Consider the following 21531-nt stretch of genomic DNA (forward strand, 5'->3'; position numbering starts at 1 on the left):
GAAAAACAAAACAACCACTTTTAATTTTTTTGAGGTTTTCTTTCTTTATTTACTCAAATAAATGATTTGATTCCAAATGAAATGAGGAAATGATCCCCCAAAATGGATAAGCAATGAAAAGGCAGGGTAAGAGCATTTTCATATTGCTTGAACCCAGGGCCTTGTAAATATAAGTTCTGTACCATTGAGCTACATCTCCAGATTTTTAATTTTGATGATGATGATGACAAAAACAATTATATTTTTTGAGATACTGAGGCTTGAAACCCAGGAATACTGTACCACTGAACTACACCCCTATCTCTTTTTATTTTGTGAGAGGATTTCACTACATTGTCCAAGCTGGCCTTGAACCTGTGATACTCAAGTCTCCCTAGTAGCTAGGTTATAGATGGACAGCACCATGCCTAATGAATTTTTAAAGCACTCTTCAAAATTTTGTGTTTGATTTAAGCCTTCTTTAAGTTCAAAGGTGTTAAATGACACTTGGCATTTCCTGCAGCTTGAAATTTATAGAATGGCTTCATATCATTTAGAAAGCAAATATTTCAAGGAAAAAGAATATCCTCCAAGAAAAAAATGGAAGTCCCAAGAACTTGATACACTTCCTCCCAATTGTGTCTGACAAGTGGGAAGTGGTCCCTGGCCACAGGGTGACATTGATAGTGCTCAAGCACCATGATCTGCCCCCAATCCCCCGGCCCCCTGCCATGAGGAAACAACACAGTAGAAAGGTATCACAGCCAGCCATAGCTGGAATGGCAAGGAGCTTATACAAATGACAATCACCTTCCCTTGCTCTCTCACTCTGTTAGATAGAGTACTGTGAGAATACACCCAATCTGTACCCCACCAGGACTCAATCTACTTACTGTGTCAAGGACAAAGACCTGGTTTCAAATCCTTACTGGTTTATTTATTTATTTTTTTAATATTTATTTTTCTGTTTTTGGCGACACAACATCTTTGTGCTTTAAGCATCTTTAAGCCGGGTGCTAAGGATCGAACCCGGGCCGCACGCATGCCAGGTGAGCGCACTACCGCTTGAGCCACCTCCCCAGCCCCTAAATCCTTACTGTTTTTAAAGGCTAGAAGAGCAGGCTGCCCTCCTGCAATTACTGTGGTATGCAACCCCACAGTTCTCCTAAGGTCTCTTAAGGTCAACCTAAAACCTGGATTTTGAGACTATTCAAGCTCTAGCACAGGGACTATTTTCAAGATTGACCATGGCTAGTCCCTAGTACAGTCAACTGTTTTATGCAAGTGCATAGGAAAGCTAGAACAGGCTCCAAGGATAACTAGAGGACACTTGCATTGCTCCAACAACCTTAGCCACTCTTAAGAGTCTTGATACAATAGGGACAATTCTCACTTATAACTGGTCAGAACAACACATGGTTTCCTTTCTTTGAAGTGCTCCTGGCATGCACTGCTATATATCATTCATCCCAATACATAAAGCCACTGAAACATATAATAATGTATCTGCTCCTCAGGAATATCTGCACTGAAGCTGCCTGTCACATAAGATATACCACAGGTCAGCCAAGTGTAAAGTACACATCACCTTTTTTTCCTATTTGCTAAGCCCCACTTCTCTTAAGTGTCACAGGAACATGCTCTCATCACTAGCATCATAGGAATCTGTGTGGAACAGAAAGAATTTCCAGGTCCCCAATCAATAGCAGGTATAAAAGTAAGAATTGCCTTGGTCTGGGTCTCAAGAATTGTTTATTGATGAAAAAAATGCTTGATTTTCCTCTTGAGATTTAGAAGGCCACTAAAAAGGCTTCTTTACAGTCCACTGTTTTTCCCCCTCCAAAGTATTATTTATGAGAAAAAACACAAAGCTGCCTCTAGAATCAGGAGACGGCTGTTTGTACCAAAGGGAACTATCTCATTCAATACTTGTACCTTCATCAAGGTAACAAAACTCAGCCCAGCAGGAATCCTAATAGCAACTTAAGTCTAGGGCTTCCAAACCAAATGAACCATGAATTCAGTGTATGGAAACTTAACAGGTGATACAGGAAAAACATGCCATTAATGAAACAAAGAAATATAGCATATGTGGGGCTGAGGTTGTGGCTCAGGGGTAGAGCGCTCGCCTAGCATGTGTAAGGCCCTTGGTTTGATCCTCAGCACCACATAAAAATAAATTTAAAAAAATAAAATTAAAATAAAGATACTTAAAAACAACAACAAAGCAAGCATACCAAAAGCACCCCCTCTCCAGAAAGTAATAACTGGAATAGCAAAGAGCCCCACTCAGAGCTCCCCAGGGTCCCTAGACCACTAAAGAACACTCTCACTATGTTTCTTCAGACAAGCCACAATGGTTTCCAAGGCTTTGTTTATTGGGGCTATTTTTAATCACAATGGAAGGGGAGTTATGAGTAGAGGTTTTGGATTAAGGGAAATCTGTATTTAAATACCAGCTCAGCCACTTCTTAAATGCTACTCAAATTCAGTAAATATCAGTTTTCTCATCAGTAAGATCAGAGTATATTTGCTCTCCTAGGGTAGTTAGGAGGATTAAATGAAACAAAACCAACATCAATTCATCTAAACCTCTTAGCACAGTGCTCAAACTCTAGCCATTACTACTAAATTTTGAAAAATCAGAAACTTAAGATCACTTACTTGTGGTAATTCTCCTTTTTTTCATCTCTCCAGTTTTTATTTAACTGGTGAATTTTCACAGCTACGTATCTTTGCTCTGTTAGATCAAATGCCTATGAAAGAAAAGGAATAAATTATATTCTAGATAAATGCTACAAGAATTACAGGGAACTGACTTGAAGCTTCTACTTAAAAGATCAACACAAAGTCTAAAATACATTATTAAATAAAAACTGCAGCAAATGACAACATATCACATACTTGCTTTGGTGTTACAACCATCTTCTTGAAACTTGTGATTAGATAATTTAGAAGTCTCCAGACACACTGGCACCAAGGGGTTTAGAAAACAAACCCAAGCATATACCACAAACAATCAGCCCATGCCTTCACAGCCTTTTCCCCAAAATGCTCTTTTGGGAAGTCATCTCTCCTCAATTGAGACCTTTCTCCCTTAGGTTGTCTCTTGTCCCTCAGTGATTCTGGGACTTCACACTCTTCAACAATAAGTCTTACCACTTTTAAAAATCCTGGAACACATACTGCTTGCTTCTTGGAGGGAAAAACCCTTCAGAATACAATTCTTAGGTATGATTACAAAATCATCTTGTAATTTGGTATATTGTTTATTAAATAAAAACAGGGGAAAAATGCCTAAATGCTGGATGAATGAATTGAGTTTTTAATCACAATAGTTGTCAAAATCACACTAAGTCACTTTTACAACACTGTCCAGAAAAGAGGACAGGCCTTCCCACAGAGACCACCACTGCTAGTAATCCTGAATCAGCCAGGTGGTAGGTACTATGTCATGGAGTAAAAAAATTAACAGATGAGTTTTTGAGAAGTTGAGTATAAATCACAACCTGATAAGACAACAGTACATTTCTTCCACATATAAGAGTTTAGTGAGGAACTCATCCGAATGAACAGTTCTTCTTAGTTTTAAAGGTTCATCCTAAAAGCTTACTACTTCAGTTCCTATACCATTACCACCCACCTGTTACCTTCCATGATGTACAAACAGATGAAGTCAACAGGTAAAAGACACACTGTCCAGAACAGAGGTGATCACTTATCACATATCTCTTACAGTGTAAGCCCCTCTAGTGAAGCACAGCATGCAATAGGGAGCTGCTTATAAAATAGGGCAACTTCTCATTTGTCAAAACAAGGATGATTTAAAGTAAAAGCACCATTCAATGCAGATATCATCTTATTTCAAAGAAATAAAACTTTTGAACTATTTTTCTTACAGTTTGAAGTCCACCTACAAGAATGTACGTTATCAAGACTTCATTGTAGAAAACCATTTCAGGTCACTGAAAACCAGGTTAAATAGCTCCTCATCTGTAACAGCACTAATGCCACTGCAAGTGTCATTTTTTTCCCAACTACCACAACTTATCTTGAATCCCAGTCATTTATCACTTATATGAGAAGGACTTTAGGAGAGTGGAGGACAGCAAAAGAATAACTACATGAAATGTACATATCGCTGTAAGAAGCACATAGATTGCAGAAAAATCAAGATGTCTGAAGAAAGGTACTAGGAAAAAATGATCACAAAGTCATTCAAAATACCTGAGAAGTATTAAGAACAAATTTTGATAATGATAATTGTAACAATGAAGGAAAAATTCATTTTCTGAGTCTTGAAATAATATTTGCACACTTAAGTTCACAGCAACATTATTCACAATAGCCAAGATGTAAGAGTAACCCAAGGAACCAACAAAGGAGAAATGGATAAATGAAATGGGGTACACATATACAATGGACGATGACAATTATTATTATCATTATTTGGAGGCAGGGTCTCACTAAATTACTAAGGCTGGCCTTGAACTTGTAACCTTCCTTCCTCAGCCTCCTGAGTAGCTAGGATTACAGGCATCCACAACCAAACCTGGCTGGAATATTATTCAATATTAAGAAAGGAAGGTATTCTGTCACATGCTATAGTATGGATAAGTCTTAAAGACATTATATTAAGTGAAACAAGCCAGTCATTAAAAGACAAACATACATTTTATGATGCTATACATATGATGTGTCTAAAAGTAGTCAAATCCATAGAAACAAAGTTATAAAATGGATATCAAGGGCTGGAGGAAAAGAAAAAGGGAGTTGGTAATTAGCCAAAGTTTCTGAAAAGCTTCTGGAGACCTGTTTCACAATGTTATGAGTGTACTTAATGCTACTGAACTGCATACTTAATAATGGTTAAGCTGGTAAAGTCAGTGTTATATTCTTTTTCCAACAATAAAAAAAACTTACAAGCAATTTGTAAGCAAGAATGAAAATAAGCCAGGGGTAAAGAAGCACACCTGTAATCCCAGTGACTCAGAAGGCTGAGACAGAAGGATAACAATTTTGAGGCTAGCCTCAGCTGCTTAGTGAGATCCTCTCCAAAAAAAAAAAAAAAGGAGGAGGAAAAAAAAGGAAGGGGAGGGAAATTTAAAAAAGTAAAAGGAAGGAATGAAAACAAAAGTTAATATAATAGAAAACCCTAATAGCAGACCCTAACAGTAGATTTCGTCAACAAAATAAAAAGTTTGATTCTTAGAAAAACTACTAACACTGAGTAATCTCTAGTTTATCAGTCAAGAAATATAAAATAAATATAAGAGGAAAAAAAAGAATTGATGTATGAATTTTTAAAAAATCTAGATGATATAGAAGATTCTTAAACAATTAAATTGACTTAAGGAGAATAAGAAAATCTGAAAAGATCTGTATCTATAGAAGAACTGGAAAAAAAAAAAAAAGGGCAAATGTTTCCTTCCAAAGTGATACTCACATAGGTGATTTTTAAGGAGTCAGCTCTAACAAACTCAAGAAACCAACAACTCCAGAGTAATGCAAAATTTCATAACTCGTGCTAGGAAGCTAGAATAACTATAACATCAAAGTTCGCCAAAGCTGCTTGCAAACAAAAAGATGACTATGGGCCTCCAGTCAGACTTATGAGCACATATTAAGAATATGAGGGCTGGGGCTATAGCTCAGTAGCAGAGTGCTTGCCTCACTTGTGTGAGGCACTGGGTTCAATCCTCAGCACTACATAAAAATAAATAAAATAAAGGCATGTTGACTATCTACAACTAAAAAAAAAAAAAAACCTGCATGTTTTGGAAATAATGACAATTGTGCAACCCTGTCAATTTACTTAATGCCACTGATTTTACACTTAAAATGGTTAAATAAAATGTTCTTTTTTACACACACACACACACACACACACACACACACACGTGTGTGTGTATGTGTGTATAAAATCATAAAATAAAGGTAACACATAGCAAATTCAGATGAGGCAGAAAATAAAGAACCAGACTAAAGATCACCGTAAGTCCCACCACCCAGAAATGAGTAATTGTTCTCCCTTTATGTCTGGTATATAGTTGCTTATTTTTCAAGCTTGAAAACACAGAAATATTAAATCCTACTTGGTCACTTAAATTTACTAAAATCAGGCTTCTCAAAATACAGGTTCTTAAAGCTTCTGGATTTCAACCAATATACATCAACTCACAGTTATCACTATTCTAATATGTTCTCCAAATTGGTAATGACCAAAAATCTAATCCTACATCTTTGTACCCAGTTGTTCATACTCACCTTGTAAACTTCACTGAAACCTCCTCTACCCAAAAGATGTAACAACAAATATCTGTCATTTAGCGTTGGATGATCTTTAAATCTGTGGAAAGAGGGAATGTATAACCATCCTGAGGACATGGATATAGCATTCCATATTCACAAAGTTCCTAGACTATCTAACATATCACACACATGATTTTAGCTGATGATGATAGTCTTGACATCAATACAGTGAACTTTAAGCTAAAAGTTACATAGTACACAGTATATTTATCATAAATAGTCATAGTTGGTGCTAGTCTCAGTGTGGCCACAATTAGACCTTTCTTGATCTCACTCCCTTTCTGCCCTGATACAAAGTAAGGGGAAATACTAGTTCCTTAAAACTAGTTACAGGGATTTTTCAAATAGTGCTATCTGGTGCCTCCAAAATTTGTTGAGTCATATGTTCTCTTCATCATTTCAAAACTTTACACACTAAAATTCCAAAATATTTTATATGGTCTTAAAAATGGGTAATTATTAAGTAAGTTATATGTTCCATGTGCATTCATTTTTCTCTAAGATAAAAAGTCTATGATATAACTATGTTCCCCATAAAAAAATTCCATTTTATGTCATTTACTAACAATACAACAAAGAAATAATTTTGTTTTATTTTGCCAGACTGTGGCAAAAATAAATTTTAGGAGTATTTTTATTTGATTCCAATCAAATATTAATCCTGAAATTATTTCTATTTTTAAAAAAGTAGCATGCCTGTGGGGAGATGACATTACTTCATAATTGTTTAGATTAGAAAGATTCAAATTTGGAGCTGAGGTTGTAGCTCAGTGACTCTCTTACAGTTATTGTCTCCTGGTCAAATAAACTTATTTTCTCTAAGCTTGTTTCCTGATCAATGTATTGAAGATGATGGTGTTATCGTGAACATTAAATATTAGATTATCAGTGCTGTGCCTAATACACAGTAAATTCTCAGATATTGGTAACTGCTGGTGCCGGACATTTGGCAGAGGAACAGTCCATGGTTCACATTGGCTTAGTGACAACATATAAGCTGTGAATATGAAAAAATGTTTCAGAGTCAGAAATGTGGGAAAGAAAAGATTAGTGACAGAAGTCCTTTCTCACTTAAAGTCCACTTTTCCTATTTTCCATACTTTCAATGATTTATAAAAAAAAGTTGTTACACTGAATGAAACCAGGTTTCATCTCAACCTAATATTCTTCCCACAGTACTACACTGTGGCCCATGCTTCCCTTTCTCAAGGATCCACAGGTAAATGTGAATATGTAATATATTCCCCCTATTTACAGTTGCAAAGCTGTATCATTTTATTGACTTCTACTCATGTAAAAAATCCTATTATATTTGGATCTGGAATATTCCCTAAAGACTCATGTGTTAAAGGGTTGGTTTCTAATTGTTGGCATATTGGGAAGTGGCAGAAACTTTAGGAAGTAAGGCCTACTTGGAGGAAACGGACCACTGGGGACTTGCCCTTGAAGGATATAACGGGAGCCTGGCACTCACACTCTTACTATTCTCTCTGCTTTCTGACTGCCATGAGCCATGAACAGCTCTATTCCATCATGTTCACCCTGCCAAGATGTTCTATTTGCCAAGGCCCTAAGTGATAGGGTCAAATGACAGTGGACTAAAAACTTTAAAACTGTGAGCCAAAAATCTTTCCATCTTTTAAATTGTTATGTAAGGTATTCTCTAATGGCTACAGATAGCTAACACAAATATTATATGCATACATATATATTTAATACATAAGCTTAGTATTATAATACTAGTATTATTATCATATATAATACTAGTATTATATATACTAACCTTACATATTAAATATATGACATATATCTATCTATATTTAAAGCAAAGCAGATCATAATTTTGCTCATGAAACTGTATTATATTCTATGAAAGAACTAAATACACTGTGGAGTCACTTATCCCCCCCTCCTTTTTTTTTTTTTTTTTTTTTTTTGTGGTGCTGGGGATGAACCCAGGGCCTTGATGGGGGTGAAACCAAGGCAAATGTTCTACTACTGAGCTATATCCCCCAACCCATTTTTCAAATGCATACTCAGCAAAAACATTGCTGTAGACCACTCAATTCATGTCAGAAAGTGCTCAGCAATCTCCAACCCAATACACCCCAAGTTACTTACTGTGAATTATCTTCATTATGTATCCTTTTTAGTTCCCTGATATGTAGATTTCTAACCCTTTCTAGCCTTTCCAGCTCTGCCTGGATCTCTGCTTCCTCCTGAAATATAAAGGGAAAAAAAGAGCTCAGGGTACAGGTACTTCTACCTTTTCAGAGTCTTGTTTCAAAAATTATGTTAGGTATGCCTATTACTTATTTATTTAAGGAATTGAACCCAAAGCCTCACACACACTAGGCAAATGCTCCAGCATTAAGCTATACCCTCAGCCTAACAATAGGCTTTGCTCTTGTGAAAAGCTAATGGAAGATGTTTTACACTGAGAAAAAATATTTTAAAAACTAGAAACTTAATCATACAAATAAGCCTCTAGCAAATAATAGATAAAATCTAAACTACAGAGTTCAGTAGGAAAAGCAAAAGTCACCTTCCTCTTCTTGACCACTCCCTGTAACCACTGTTTCTATGTAAGTTTGTAAAAATATTTTACATATAAACATAAAGTCATGCAAATACTTTTTACAAAAATCAGGTTCACTATCTGCTTCTCTTCTCCAGGTATGGATTATACTTGGTACCTAAATTCCACTAACTTAAAAAGATTTGAGAACCCAATAGAAAAAAGATATGAAGCTGGGCACAGTGGCACATGCCTGTAATCCCAGCGGCTTGAGAAGCTGACAAGTTCAAAGTCTCAGCAACTTAGCAAGGCCCTAAGCAACTCAGCCTATCTCAAAATAAACAAATTAATAGGGCTGAGGATGTAGCTCAGTGGTTAAGCACCCCTAGGTTCAATCCCAGGGAGGAAGGAAGAAAGGGAAGGAGGGAGGGAGAAAGACCAATCTGTGAATAAAAAACAAATACACAACAACAGCAGTTTATTAAATGCTTATTGACCACCATCACTATAAATAACATCTACCAATAATGTATGAGCTATTGAATTTAAGATGTGACAAGATATATCTAAAATATCTCAATGAACAGAATCAATAACAAATTATGTTAGGTGCCTTTGTGTTAGAATATGGTTGGTCCAACAGACCTTCCCTTTAGCTAGGTTAGTCAGAAAATAAGAGACACTAAGTGATTTAAAATATTCCAAGAGTCTTAATATCTATTTCAGAACCATCTGCTCCTGTATGTTTTATTCAATACATAACCACTTGGGAAGCCTTACAATGTATATACACAGACTTATCTACTAATAGGTCACACTAAAGGAATAAATACTATCATTGGGTGACTAGAATTGACTTGAAAATCAATAGATGAGTCCCATCATTATACAAGACATGACAATGAGATTATCTATTCAAGACTTCTGCAGTATGTGAAACTACTTATTTGCTCAAATAACCAAATAACGTCCATACCAAACAAAAATTAGAAATCACATTTCTCCAGGCAGATTTCCTCATTATAATTACCTTTTTAAGATGGCCTAATCTGAGTTTAAAGATTTCTTCTTGTTCATGGTATTCTGCTAATGTTAACCTGAAAAGTAATGATAGAAATTTCAGTAAATTTTAAATAGTAATGACTTTTTAAATAGAAATGTTCAAGTATGTTACAAGGTAAATTTGAACTCACAGATAAAATGACTAAAAGCCAATTTATTTTGCATCCTCTGATAAGAGAAAACTTTTGTGATTTATCAGATGTACTATAAAGAAATGCTTCCAAAGTCAAATGCTTTAATTCATAAAAATGAAAAAAATAACTGAGCTATAGTTTACATTATTTTGTGAAAATGAGTTTTGTTTCATATATTGCTCAGATGAAAACCTATTTGAAGAGACAGGTCAAATAATAAGTCTAAAAATCTTCAAAGGGAAAAGCAATAAGCCAATGAATTTATTATTCATGATAACTTATATATTGATAGTATAATAATAAGGAGAAAAAACAGGGTTAAAAGAGTCCAAGATTTGGATGCTGGCCATGTGACCTTTGGCAGCAACGACAACTTCATCAACTCAGTTTCCTGAAAATTAGGCAAGTAATAATACCTATCTAACAAAGTGCTGTAACTTTATTGAGAATGTGGAAAGAAGAATATAAAAAATGCTATTTAAACCAATGCTCAAAGGGTAAACTTGATGGGCAATTTCTCAGTTCATGTTTCACCAAGTCTAATCACATCCTCTTATTTTAAGAATGAAGAAGTAAGAAGTGATATTCTGGAAGCACACACATATACTTCAAAGTTTTAGATTTCAAGGTTTAGAACATTCTAAATAACAAAAGTAGAAACAAGTTATCCTATTCAGCAGAAAGGGCTACCAAAACAAAAACAAAACTCTTAAGGCCTAACCCAAAGGAAATAGAATGACTAAAAAGTAGTATATCCCCCCGAGCTGTTAACTTATCCTCTCAGCAGCAGAAATATCTCCATCTATTACTCTATTTCATACCAGTAAAAAAGGGAAAAATGAAAAATCATAGTTAAGAATTCACTCTCAAACAGGTTCAGTACCAGGAGAGAATAAAGTGATTCACTTAAGAGGCCTGTCTTTGGCTTTTGGTCAAGAGCCAAGTCACAGACATTCTAATTAAAAAAGTGAACTAAAGGCCTCCTAGCTTGGATTTTACACAGGACTCCAGATGGCAACTACTCACTGACATACTATTGGCCTACACTGAATTCTAATTATGGTTCAATGGCAAAAACAAAAACAAAAAACCCTATCTTGTTTTTATTATTCCTAAGCCAATGGTTTTTGTGTGTTAGCACAAAATAATTTTCAAGCAATGCTAGAGCGAGAGTCCCTTCACAAAATAAACACAGGACTCAGAAAACAATGACCAGATTAAATCTGTCTGAAGAGTCTTTCAAATCTGGGCCTTTTTGAAAGGAAATACTTTTTAATTAGACTTTAAGTTTTAAAACATTCAGTTATAAGGTGAAATGTTTTCCAAATTTAGTTTACTCTGCATACTTTATTTTTTATTTTTATTTTATTGTGTCGGACAGAATACATTTTTTATTTTTAAAAAACATCAAATGGTATATTGCTGAGGATCGAACCCAGCTTCACACATGCTAGGCGAGTGTTCTACTGCTGAGCCACAACCCCAGCCCCCCCCACCCCCGCATCCCGCCCCGCACTGTACATACTTTTTAATCACTATACTTTTACAATCACTAATAAGTTTACTCATCTCTCCTAAATAAACTGTGAACTCCTAAAACTAGGGTTGTATCCTTCAACTCTATATTCCCACAACACGGCCTAACATAAAATAAGCATTTAATGTAGACTTACTAAATGATGTCAAAGAAAAGACTTCCCAACACATCAGGTATGTATGAGTGAGGATTGGTGTTAAGCCATCTTTCTCACTGGAATAAAGGAATATGCATGTCTGGGAGGTCATGGACCTTTAACAATGCAGTAGTACAAGTAGTATACTTGAAGTGGATAATGGGTTACAATGTTTTTGTGAACTGATACAAAAACATAAAAAAGACAAAAGGCATATTAGTCAATAAGTTATATAATATACCTTTTATTTGTGGCTATCTTACAACAGAAAATTTACTTTCAAGTAAAGAGAAAAGGAGAAAGGAATAGAAAAGAAAGGCATTTGTGCTCAGGATTTTCAACCCCTCCTATACATGAAAGCTATGTAATAATTGTTGACTGGCAGAGAAAAAGATGACTATGCTTCAATTTAAGATACTTGTATTTTCCCTAAGTTTTCAAAACTGAAAAGACCCTAGTAAAGATATGAGTTACTGGGAAAGTGTTCTTTCCTAAAACAACAGTTATTTATTTATTTTTCTTGGCTTACAGCTGTTAACTAAGTGCTCTTTTGACCAGTAAAGGGCATTCTTTAGTTTGAAATAGTAGCCATATAATCACCACAAGAGGACACCAAATTACCAGAACTTAGAGTCACTTATAAGCAATAATATTAACATCATATTTGTGATGGTTAGACAAAGATCATGCTGTCAAGAAGTGACATTATTTCTCCCTCTCATTCAAAATTCTAAGTGCAGGACTAAGAAAGTCAGTTAATTTTATATGGTTTTTATGAGTTGGGCAAATCCATTAATGTGATGGGAAAGATCTCAAACACTAGGGACCTCTGTAATTTATATCTGTCCCCAGTGTCATTCAATAAGACATTTGTTCACATCAATAAAGAACATACGTTTCATTTTCAGCTCCATTGGTCTTGCTCTTCCGCTGTTTCTGCTCATTGGTTGCTGGAGGGGCTTGACCCATGGCAGGAGGTTTCCGCTTTGCTAACATTTTCCGTTGTCTTTCTATCTCTTCCCTCTGTGAATTTATCCTTTCTTGTTGCCTAAAGACATAAAATATGTGGACAGAAGAAGAAAGTAAAACAAGTTTCTTATTGCTATGGAACAAACACAATTTGTCAGCTGGATATTTGATAAACTTCAGAAAAACATAAGATCCTTAAATTAAGTAGAGATTTGCATTTAACCTTCAGATAGTAAGAAACCAAATAACTAGTGAGAGATTATTTGGAAAGAAGCTGTACTTTAAGATAATAGTTATGTCTTAAAAGGAGAGGGAAAAGTGAACAAGAAAAAAAAATACCAAATTTCTAGTACCAACTTACTTTCTGACTCCAAAGAAAAATTTTCTGATTCCTTTTTAGCAGTTATGAAAACAACTCTAGTATGAATCCATAAAGAGTTGTTTTTAAGAAAAGACGATACAGACTGTCCCAAGTGCCCTTTTATTTTTTGTTTGGATTAAAGCTTCCTCAAATTTAATTTACAAAGATATCAAGCTTGTAGAATGCTAGACAAAGTAAACAAGACTTTCTTTTTAGGAATATCACTTACTCTAGTCTAAGTGAACCTCTAGCATCCCCCAAATCATCTCCACTCACTGAGCAGGGAGACACACCCAGTCTAAGCTTTAAAAAAGCATATTCAGAGAAAGCCAATGAAGTATTACTAGCTGTGAAGTTATTAATAAAATAACTCCTTAGGGAATGGTATATAAAAGTGAAATAGTATAAAATGTATTTTATATATCTTCAGATAATTTAATACTATTACTATTGGAGTACTTACTAATAAGATGTCTTATTTTCCTTTAAAAAAAAGAAATCTACTCGTAGAACATCCCTAGAAAGGTTTTGAGTTTCAGAGATTTTCAGATTTTGGATTAAGAATGTTTTGACCCCTACAGTCTATGCAAATATTCTGAAATCCAAAAAAACTGTAAAATCTGAAATACTCCTAGTCCCATGCATTTCAGATAAGGGATATTCAACTTACAGTTTAACCATTTAACAGGCTAACATCTTTAAATCACCTATTAGAGTTGATAGTCAAAACTCCCTTTGCCTTCTCTTCTCTCTCTCTTTCTACAAGTCTTTTTTTCCCATATTCTTTTCTGGAACCAACGATCAATCTTGCAGAATAATGAAATCTTATTTTTTTTAAATACCTCTTCCTTGAACAATGCAGTTCCATATTCTTAAAGAATAGCAACCAAAACAAAACAAAACAATATTCCTCTAGGTTTGATGCCCATAATATATATAATTTATGCTACCATATGTAGAAGGGTAATAGTACAAGCAAGGTTAAAATAAGCAGAGTATTACAACCAACCAACCAACCATTTATTTGATAATACAATCTCCTTGATTCTACATAAGCTAGAGATCACTGATAAGACATCAATTTAACAGTAAACTGAATGTTTTCATTCAAGAGTTTTGTTTCCCTGAAAAATCTGTATACTATTAGATATGCTTTTTCCTACTCACCCCTCCCCCCAATAAATAAAATTTATGACTTGAAAGAATTCTGGGTTGAGACACAGAATCCTTAGCTAAAATTGTAATGTCCCTTCTGAATCAATGAATGTCCTTGAGGAAAACATTTACCTTATCTGAACATAAGTTTCCCAATTTAAAAAAAGGGAAAAACATTTTTAGCTCATATCTCCACCTTTTTAGGAGACACCGAGTGTAAAGCACTCTGAACCCCCTGGAAATAGTTACACATTATGCAGTTTAAACTATAAACTATAGTGGCCTAGGAGAATACCACAACATTATGCCTCAGAGGACTACCTGTGCTTTGTAAGCTTCAGATTTCAGAAATCACCTTTATTATTTTCAGGGAGAATCCATACATTTATCTTTTCATGTTCAACAAGAAGGTAGCCCCACAGCCATCGTATAGATGAGTCATATGCACAGAATACAAAGATTCCAAAACACCTTTAGGGAACTCTTAAGCTATTCTGAGAAAGAATGAAAGTTGATTCACCAAAGATCAGTGTTATACAGATTCCTATACTGACTTAGCCCATTTTTTTTTTTTTTTTTGAGACAGGGTCACTAACATTGTCCAGACTGGGCTCCACCTTCTGATCCTCTTGCCTCAATCTCCTGAGTAGCTGTGATTACAGATGTGTGCCACAGTGCCCAGCTCTCTATAACAATTCTTGATATTCCTAAAATTGTTTATTTATACAGAAGAACAAAAGTCATCTAAAGAGAATCTTCATTTAGGCTTATCTGAGGAGTACAAAGTCCACACTACCTCGATAAACTGTTAACTTCTCTTAAAATAGGAATCATGTCTTTCCAACTCTTATATCCTCTAGCACATAAAACAGTACCTTTCATGGAGCTGATGCTTAAATATTTCATGTGTAGTATCAGTTTTAGAGAGTACTTGTCCTGCAACAAGCATGAAAAGAGTATTTCTTCTATCTTCTATAGAAATTTTGAATACCCAATAAATTCATCTCACTGAAATCTAAATAAGTCTATTAAAGTCCTAGTGCCGGTACCTCAGAATATGACCTCACTTCATTGAAATAATTAGCTAAGCCAGGCACAGTGGCACATACCTGTAATCTCAGTGGCTCAGGAGACTGAGGCAGGAAGATCACAAGTTCAAATCCAGCCTCAGCAATTTAGTAAGGCCCTAAGCAATTAACTTAGTGAGACTTTACCTCAAAATAAAACATAAAAAGGGCTGAGGATGTAGCTCTGTAGTTAGGTGCCCCTTGGTTAAATCCCCAATGCTAAATAAATAAATAAAAGGGGGAGGAGGAGATGGTGCTGCCATAGGTTAAGCCCTTAGTCCAAAATGCAATATGCCTGGTGTCCTTAAAAGAGAAGGAGCAAGCTGGGCATGGTGGTGCAGCCTGTAATCGCAGAAGCGCAGGAGGCTGAGGCAGGAGGATCATGCATTCAAAGCCAGCCTCAGAAACTCAGTGAGGCCTTAAGCAACTAAGCAAGATCCTATCTCTAAATAAAATATTTTAAAAGGGGGGGGGGCTGGAGATATGGCTCAGTGGTTAAGTGCCCCTGGGTTCAATCCCTGAACCCCTCATCTCCCCCCACCCTGCCACAAAAAGAAGGAACAGAAACACATAAGGAGAACCCCATATGAAGATGAAGATAAAGACTGAAGTTATGCAGCCACAAGCCAGGATCACTGGAAGAGGCCAAAAAGGATCTTCCCCATATGCTTGCCACTCTTTTACTTTTGACTTTCTGGTCTTGTGAACTGTAAAAAGAATAAATTCCTCCGTAGGGGTGAGGTGGTGGTGATTGGAGGCTGGGGAGTGGGGTCTGGGGTTGTGACTCAGTGGTAGAGCCCTCACCTCGCATGTGAAGCCCTGGGTTTGAGCCTCAGCACGACATTAAAATAAAGGTATTGTGTTCAACTACAACTAAAAAATAAATATTAAAAAAAGAAAAATGAAGAAATTCCTGTATTTTTGTTGTTGTTGTTGTTGTTGATGTTGTTGTCATTTTGTGATACTCAGGATAGAACTCAGGGCCTCAGGAAAGCTAGCCAAGCACTCTATAAATGAGCTATATTCCCCCATTCTTTTATAAAATCTCTTTTGAGACAGGATCTTGTTAAATTCCCGAGGCTGACCACAATCATGCAATCCTCCTGCCTCAGTCTCCCAAAAGGCTGGGATTATAGGCAATTTCTGTTATTTTAAACCACAAGTTCATGGTATTTTGTTACAGCATCTCATGGAAATGAAAGGGAATCTTCTATAGCAAAACTGTATTTCAGATCCAACCACACTAGCAATAACTAGCAGGAGAAGAATGAAAACAAAAAACAAATGCACAAACTTTCAGACATTATTGAAGGGGGAAAAAGTCTTTTTTTTTTTTAAAGAAGACCTGTATGAACGACACACAAACATCTCAGAAGAGAATTTTTTAAAAATCCCCAGGCTATATTTTGTATATACTGGGAACTGTGAAATGGTAGTGGCTTATTCAAGCAAGATCTGACAAGAAAATCAACAAAATGAATGGTCTCATTGTGGATCATATGACTAAGAATCAGATGGTTCACCAGAAACTGCTTTAAAATGGATAAGCGCCATACACATCAGAATACCAGGATTAGCACTGCAAAGTTATAAAGTTTAATTTATTCCCTCTGATATTCCACACTTAAATGATCAAAATTTTATAGGGATGTTAGATTCTTTAATGTTGTTTATTTCAATATAAACAAAATCTTAGTCAAGAATTTTTACTGCTTTACCACTGAGACATTTGAATTTTTTAAAAAGATGTATTGAGCTGGTATAGTGGTGTATGCCTGTAATCCCAGCGGCTTGGGAGGCTGAGGATGGAGGATCAAGAGTTCAAAAAGCCTGCCTCAGCAAAAAGCCAGGCACTTAGCAACCCTGTCTCTAAATAAAATACAAAATAGGGCTGGGGATCAAGTGCTCAATCAAGTTCAATCCCTGGTACCAAAAAGAAAAAGTATTGAAAAACACTAGTATATAAGACCACTTTTTGAAATAAATAAATAAATCACACACACACACACACACACACACACACACACACACACACACACACACACATTTTTAGTTGTAGTCGAACACAATATCTTTATTTTTATGTGGTGCTGAGGATCAAACCCAGCCCCTTGCAGATGCTAATCGAGGGCTCTACTGCTGAGCTAGAACCCCAGAATACCACTTTTGAAGAACTATAAAACAAAACTATTTTCAACTGGTTCAAACATACTTTGAAAGCAAAAATTACTAATATGGCCAGAAATGTACAAATCTGGTATCATATGCCTATTGGAAAACTTTTTGTTTTAGAAAACTAAAGAGCATTCAAAGGAACAAAGTAAGAACCAAAGAATTGTGCTAAGGCTCCTGATGAGGCTGTCTGATTATCTGATCCATTTTTTAAAAAATACCTTGAAGTTTGCTAGACACAGCAGTGCATACATATATAATCCCCAGCTACTTGGGAGGCCAACACAGGATGATCACAAGTTAAAGGCCAGCCTGGGCAACTTAGCTAGACCTTGTCTGAAAACAAAAAATTAAAAATACTGGAGGTACAGCCCAGAGGAAAAGCACTCTGGATTCAATCTCTAGTACTACATCCCCTCTGCCCCTAGTCTTGAAGTTTGTCTCTTCACATAAAACCTAGTACTGCTGTCTGTTGTTCAGCTACTTCACCTACTAAACTTCTTTACATGTCATGAAATTTCTTATGCACAGAATTGTTGCTTGTGAAATTATCATATATAGTGCCTTTTACAACTAAAGAATTTCAATTTGGGGGGCTGGGGTTGTAGCTCAGTGCTGGAGCGCGTGCCTAGTGTATGTGAAGCACTGGGGTCAACGCTGACACCCATATAGATAGATAGATAGATAGATAGATAGATAGATAGATAGATAGATAGATAGACAGAAAGAAAAACAAAGGTGTCCACTTGTAACTAAGAAAAAATTGGATTTTTATTTTGAAAGTGAGAAAGATAATTTATTGAAGCAAAACATTAAGAAATAAGAGATTTATAATTAAGAGACATCAGCTGAAAATAGCTTTCCAAGGGAAGAGATACATATCCTACCATTTAGTTTTAGATCTATGAAAAACATTCTACCAACCCACAGGAAACAATTCTGGTCAGGTATCCCATTGGCATGGTAATCTTAATTTGCTCTTACAATACAATTATCATTTCGTATTCTGATTAGTATAAGATTTCTAGAACCTTCTGGGTATTATATTGTTTACAGAACAATAAGATAAAAATACTGCTACTTCCAGCAAAACACTAATCACTTCTTAAAAACTAATTACATTTTATATCTATAAAAACCCCCCACCATCTTTTTTGAGTCAATGTCTAAAACGACTACCATTTAACAAGGCAGTCACTGTAGAAAGGTGATAGGAGCAATCAGGACACAGTCTGAACTTTGCATGGCTTTGGCTACTAATGAAAGTATAGAGGTTTGTTGTTTGTTTGTTTGTTTTGTGGTGCTGGGGACTGAACCTAGGCCCTGTGCACTCCAAGCAAGTACTCTACCAACTGAGCTATATCCCTAGTCTGAAAATATAGGTTTCAAACATTTTCTGCTGCTGTCCTCACAACTCTGGAAACTGGACAATTTTCTCATCTCAGTCAGGGTGCCATGAAATGGGTGTCATACCTTACTTTGGAGTGACTGCCCTGGTGCACCTCAGCTACTACCAGGCTCCAGTGCTTATAGCTCAGAGCAGACGTTGCTCCAAACCTCTGATATCTACCCTAACTGAAGTCTACTTTCCTTTTAAGGTATTTTCTGACTTAATAACCTCCTCTTATACCAAAATTTGAGGCATATTTGTGAAGCGAAAACACGTTTCAACTAAGTTGGAGGTTAATGTTCCATATATAAAATAATGACTATTAATGTGTAATTCAGAGGTTACTTGTAACAGATTATTAAAAATAACAACAATATTTCTTCTTTCTGGGGCTGGGGGTATAGCTCAGTGGCAGAGCACTTTCCTAGCATGTGTGAGGCACTGGGTTTGATCCTTAGCACCACAAAAAAATAAACAAATAAAATAAAGGCATTCTCTCCATCTACAACTACAAAACAAAAATAATAAAAAATACATAAATAAATAAAGGTATTATGTCCATCTACAACTAAAAAAGTTTTTTAAAAAATTTCTATTTTCAAAAAAAAATTTCTATTTTCTTTCAGGCATAAACTGTATTTACATCTCATTATTGCTTAAAAGTAACCCCACACTAATTTGTATTCAACAAGCTAATCAATCTCTGGAACCTTCCAACTCACTGTGATCTGGAGAGAAAAGTTGGAGAGCCCATGATTAAAAATATAATGTTTCCACTTGCCCTCAAGTTTCAGGTGGAAATAACCTAATAAATCAAAATAAGTAAGATATGCTAAAAGGTACTACATCTTGAAGATATATAATTTTTTACAGTCCTGAGCTAATAACAGCTATTCACAGAGTCAGAATTTTAGGATTTTAAATATTATTTCCCTCTTTGGAATAAATTCCTGAATGTTTGACCCAAAAGTTATGATAAAGAGTTCAAGTTGCAAGACTCTACCACTCTACCACTGAGCCACAACTCAATCCCTGATCACTCTTTAAAGAGCCTCAGGGACATGTTCTATAAGGATCTTCTATGGTTTTCTTTTGTTTTATACCTAACTTAAAAAATCTTGCCATGGGCCCTTACCCATTGCATTTTTCTGTGGGTCCCAAATAAATGCTCAAGAGGATCTTCATGAAAATCCACTACCTAGGATTTTCAGTAGAACAGCACTTGCCTAGTATGTGTAAGGCCCTGCATTCAAACCCCAGTACCACACAAAAGCACAAATACATTACCTAATTAAAATATATATACTAGATTTTTCCTTCCTTACCTTCATCAATTTTTGTTATTCTAAGCTTTAATGAAGAACTCACTTTCTATTCCTCTGATTACTTGTCATTTTTTCAGGACTTTTTCTAATTCCCTACATTTTTTAAAAAAATATTTATTTATTTTTTTTTAGCTGTAGATGGACACAACACAATTCCTTTATTGGTATGTGGTGCTGAGGATTGAACCCGGGTCCCGCCCGTGCTAGGCAAGTGCTCTACCACTGATCCACAATCCCAGCCCCCTACATTTCTTTATACAAATGGTAACTAAACTCAATGAAAAGATGACTATGACTACTAGGATTATTAATACTACAATTAACAGAAAACTTGAAAAATCCAAACTTTTCAATTAATCATGACAATTCACTTACTTGATAAGGTTCTGGAAAGCATAACCATCTGTCCACTGTTCAGTAAAAGAGGCCCCGTGCCGGACAGTAGTAAAGTGGCCCAATCTCAAGCGGTCCTGCATGCTCTTATCTCTACATGCCATCTTCTCTTGTTTTGACTTAGGGGAAAAGGATCAAAAAAAAAAAAAAAAAAAAAAAAACGGAATTCATCATCAAATTAGCACGGAGACAGACACTTTTTAGAAACTCAAAATTCTAAGATTTTCATGGAAAATATATTGAAAAACCACACAACATCTCAAAACAGTCAGTAATGACTCCTTAGATGAAACAGTATTCCCAAAGTAGACAGGATATGCTAGTGAAGAACCGTGAATTCTTCTTTGGTAAAATTTCTCCCATCTGCCTAGTCTCTTTTATCTTATCAGCATATTATATTTGCACCACAGCAATGCTCAACTACTAAGCTGTTTCTTTACTTTCAGCTTCTTCTCTCCAATCTGTTCTAGAGACCTGCTATCAATTCAACTTCTTAATATAGTACTTTGAGGGATGGGTATATAGCTCACCAGTAGAATGCTCGCTCAGCATGTCCAAGGGAGGCCCTGAATTCAATACCCAGTACTGACAAAAAAGTAAGAAAACCATTTTGCACACTTCCACTCTGATGCGTCAAACCTTCTATGGCTTCTGTTTCCCCAACTCTAGATTCTGACATGAAAACATCCTCCATTCCTCCACTGAGCATGGAAGATCAAGTGCACCTCCCCACAGGGTTCCTATTCCAGGACACTTTATGTACTTCTGGTTCTTGAGGACTTCATTCATTACATGACAGGAATTATAAGACCACTTAGTATAAAGTATGATGTTTATGGCCAAGAGGGAAATACAACCATTGAATTTCTTGATCTGTAATTCTAAGTACAAACTCTAATAAAGAACTTACAGAACAAAGTACTGTGAGAGATAATATCATGGGATATACCTACTTGAAATGTCCTATGCATTTTTATTTATTTATTGTTGGCAGTACTGGGGACTGAACTGAGGGTCTAGC

At 35.7% G+C, this 21531-nt stretch overlaps 1 protein-coding gene across 1 annotated transcript in view; it reads right to left on the reverse strand.

The window, feature by feature from the left end:
• Tlk2 (tousled like kinase 2) overlaps positions 1 to 21531 on the reverse strand; it is a 116547-nt gene that overhangs the window by 19735 nt on the left and 75281 nt on the right. The window contains 6 exon segments of the mRNA XM_078041915.1: positions 2644 to 2735; positions 6247 to 6328; positions 8413 to 8510; positions 9840 to 9906; positions 12574 to 12726; positions 20493 to 20629. Coding sequence (XP_077898041.1) covers positions 2644 to 2735; positions 6247 to 6328; positions 8413 to 8510; positions 9840 to 9906; positions 12574 to 12726; positions 20493 to 20629 — 629 coding nt within the window.

Source organism: Ictidomys tridecemlineatus, chromosome 3 (assembly GCF_052094955.1).
Source record: "Ictidomys tridecemlineatus isolate mIctTri1 chromosome 3, mIctTri1.hap1, whole genome shotgun sequence".
Lineage (NCBI taxonomy): Eukaryota > Metazoa > Chordata > Mammalia > Rodentia > Sciuridae > Ictidomys > Ictidomys tridecemlineatus.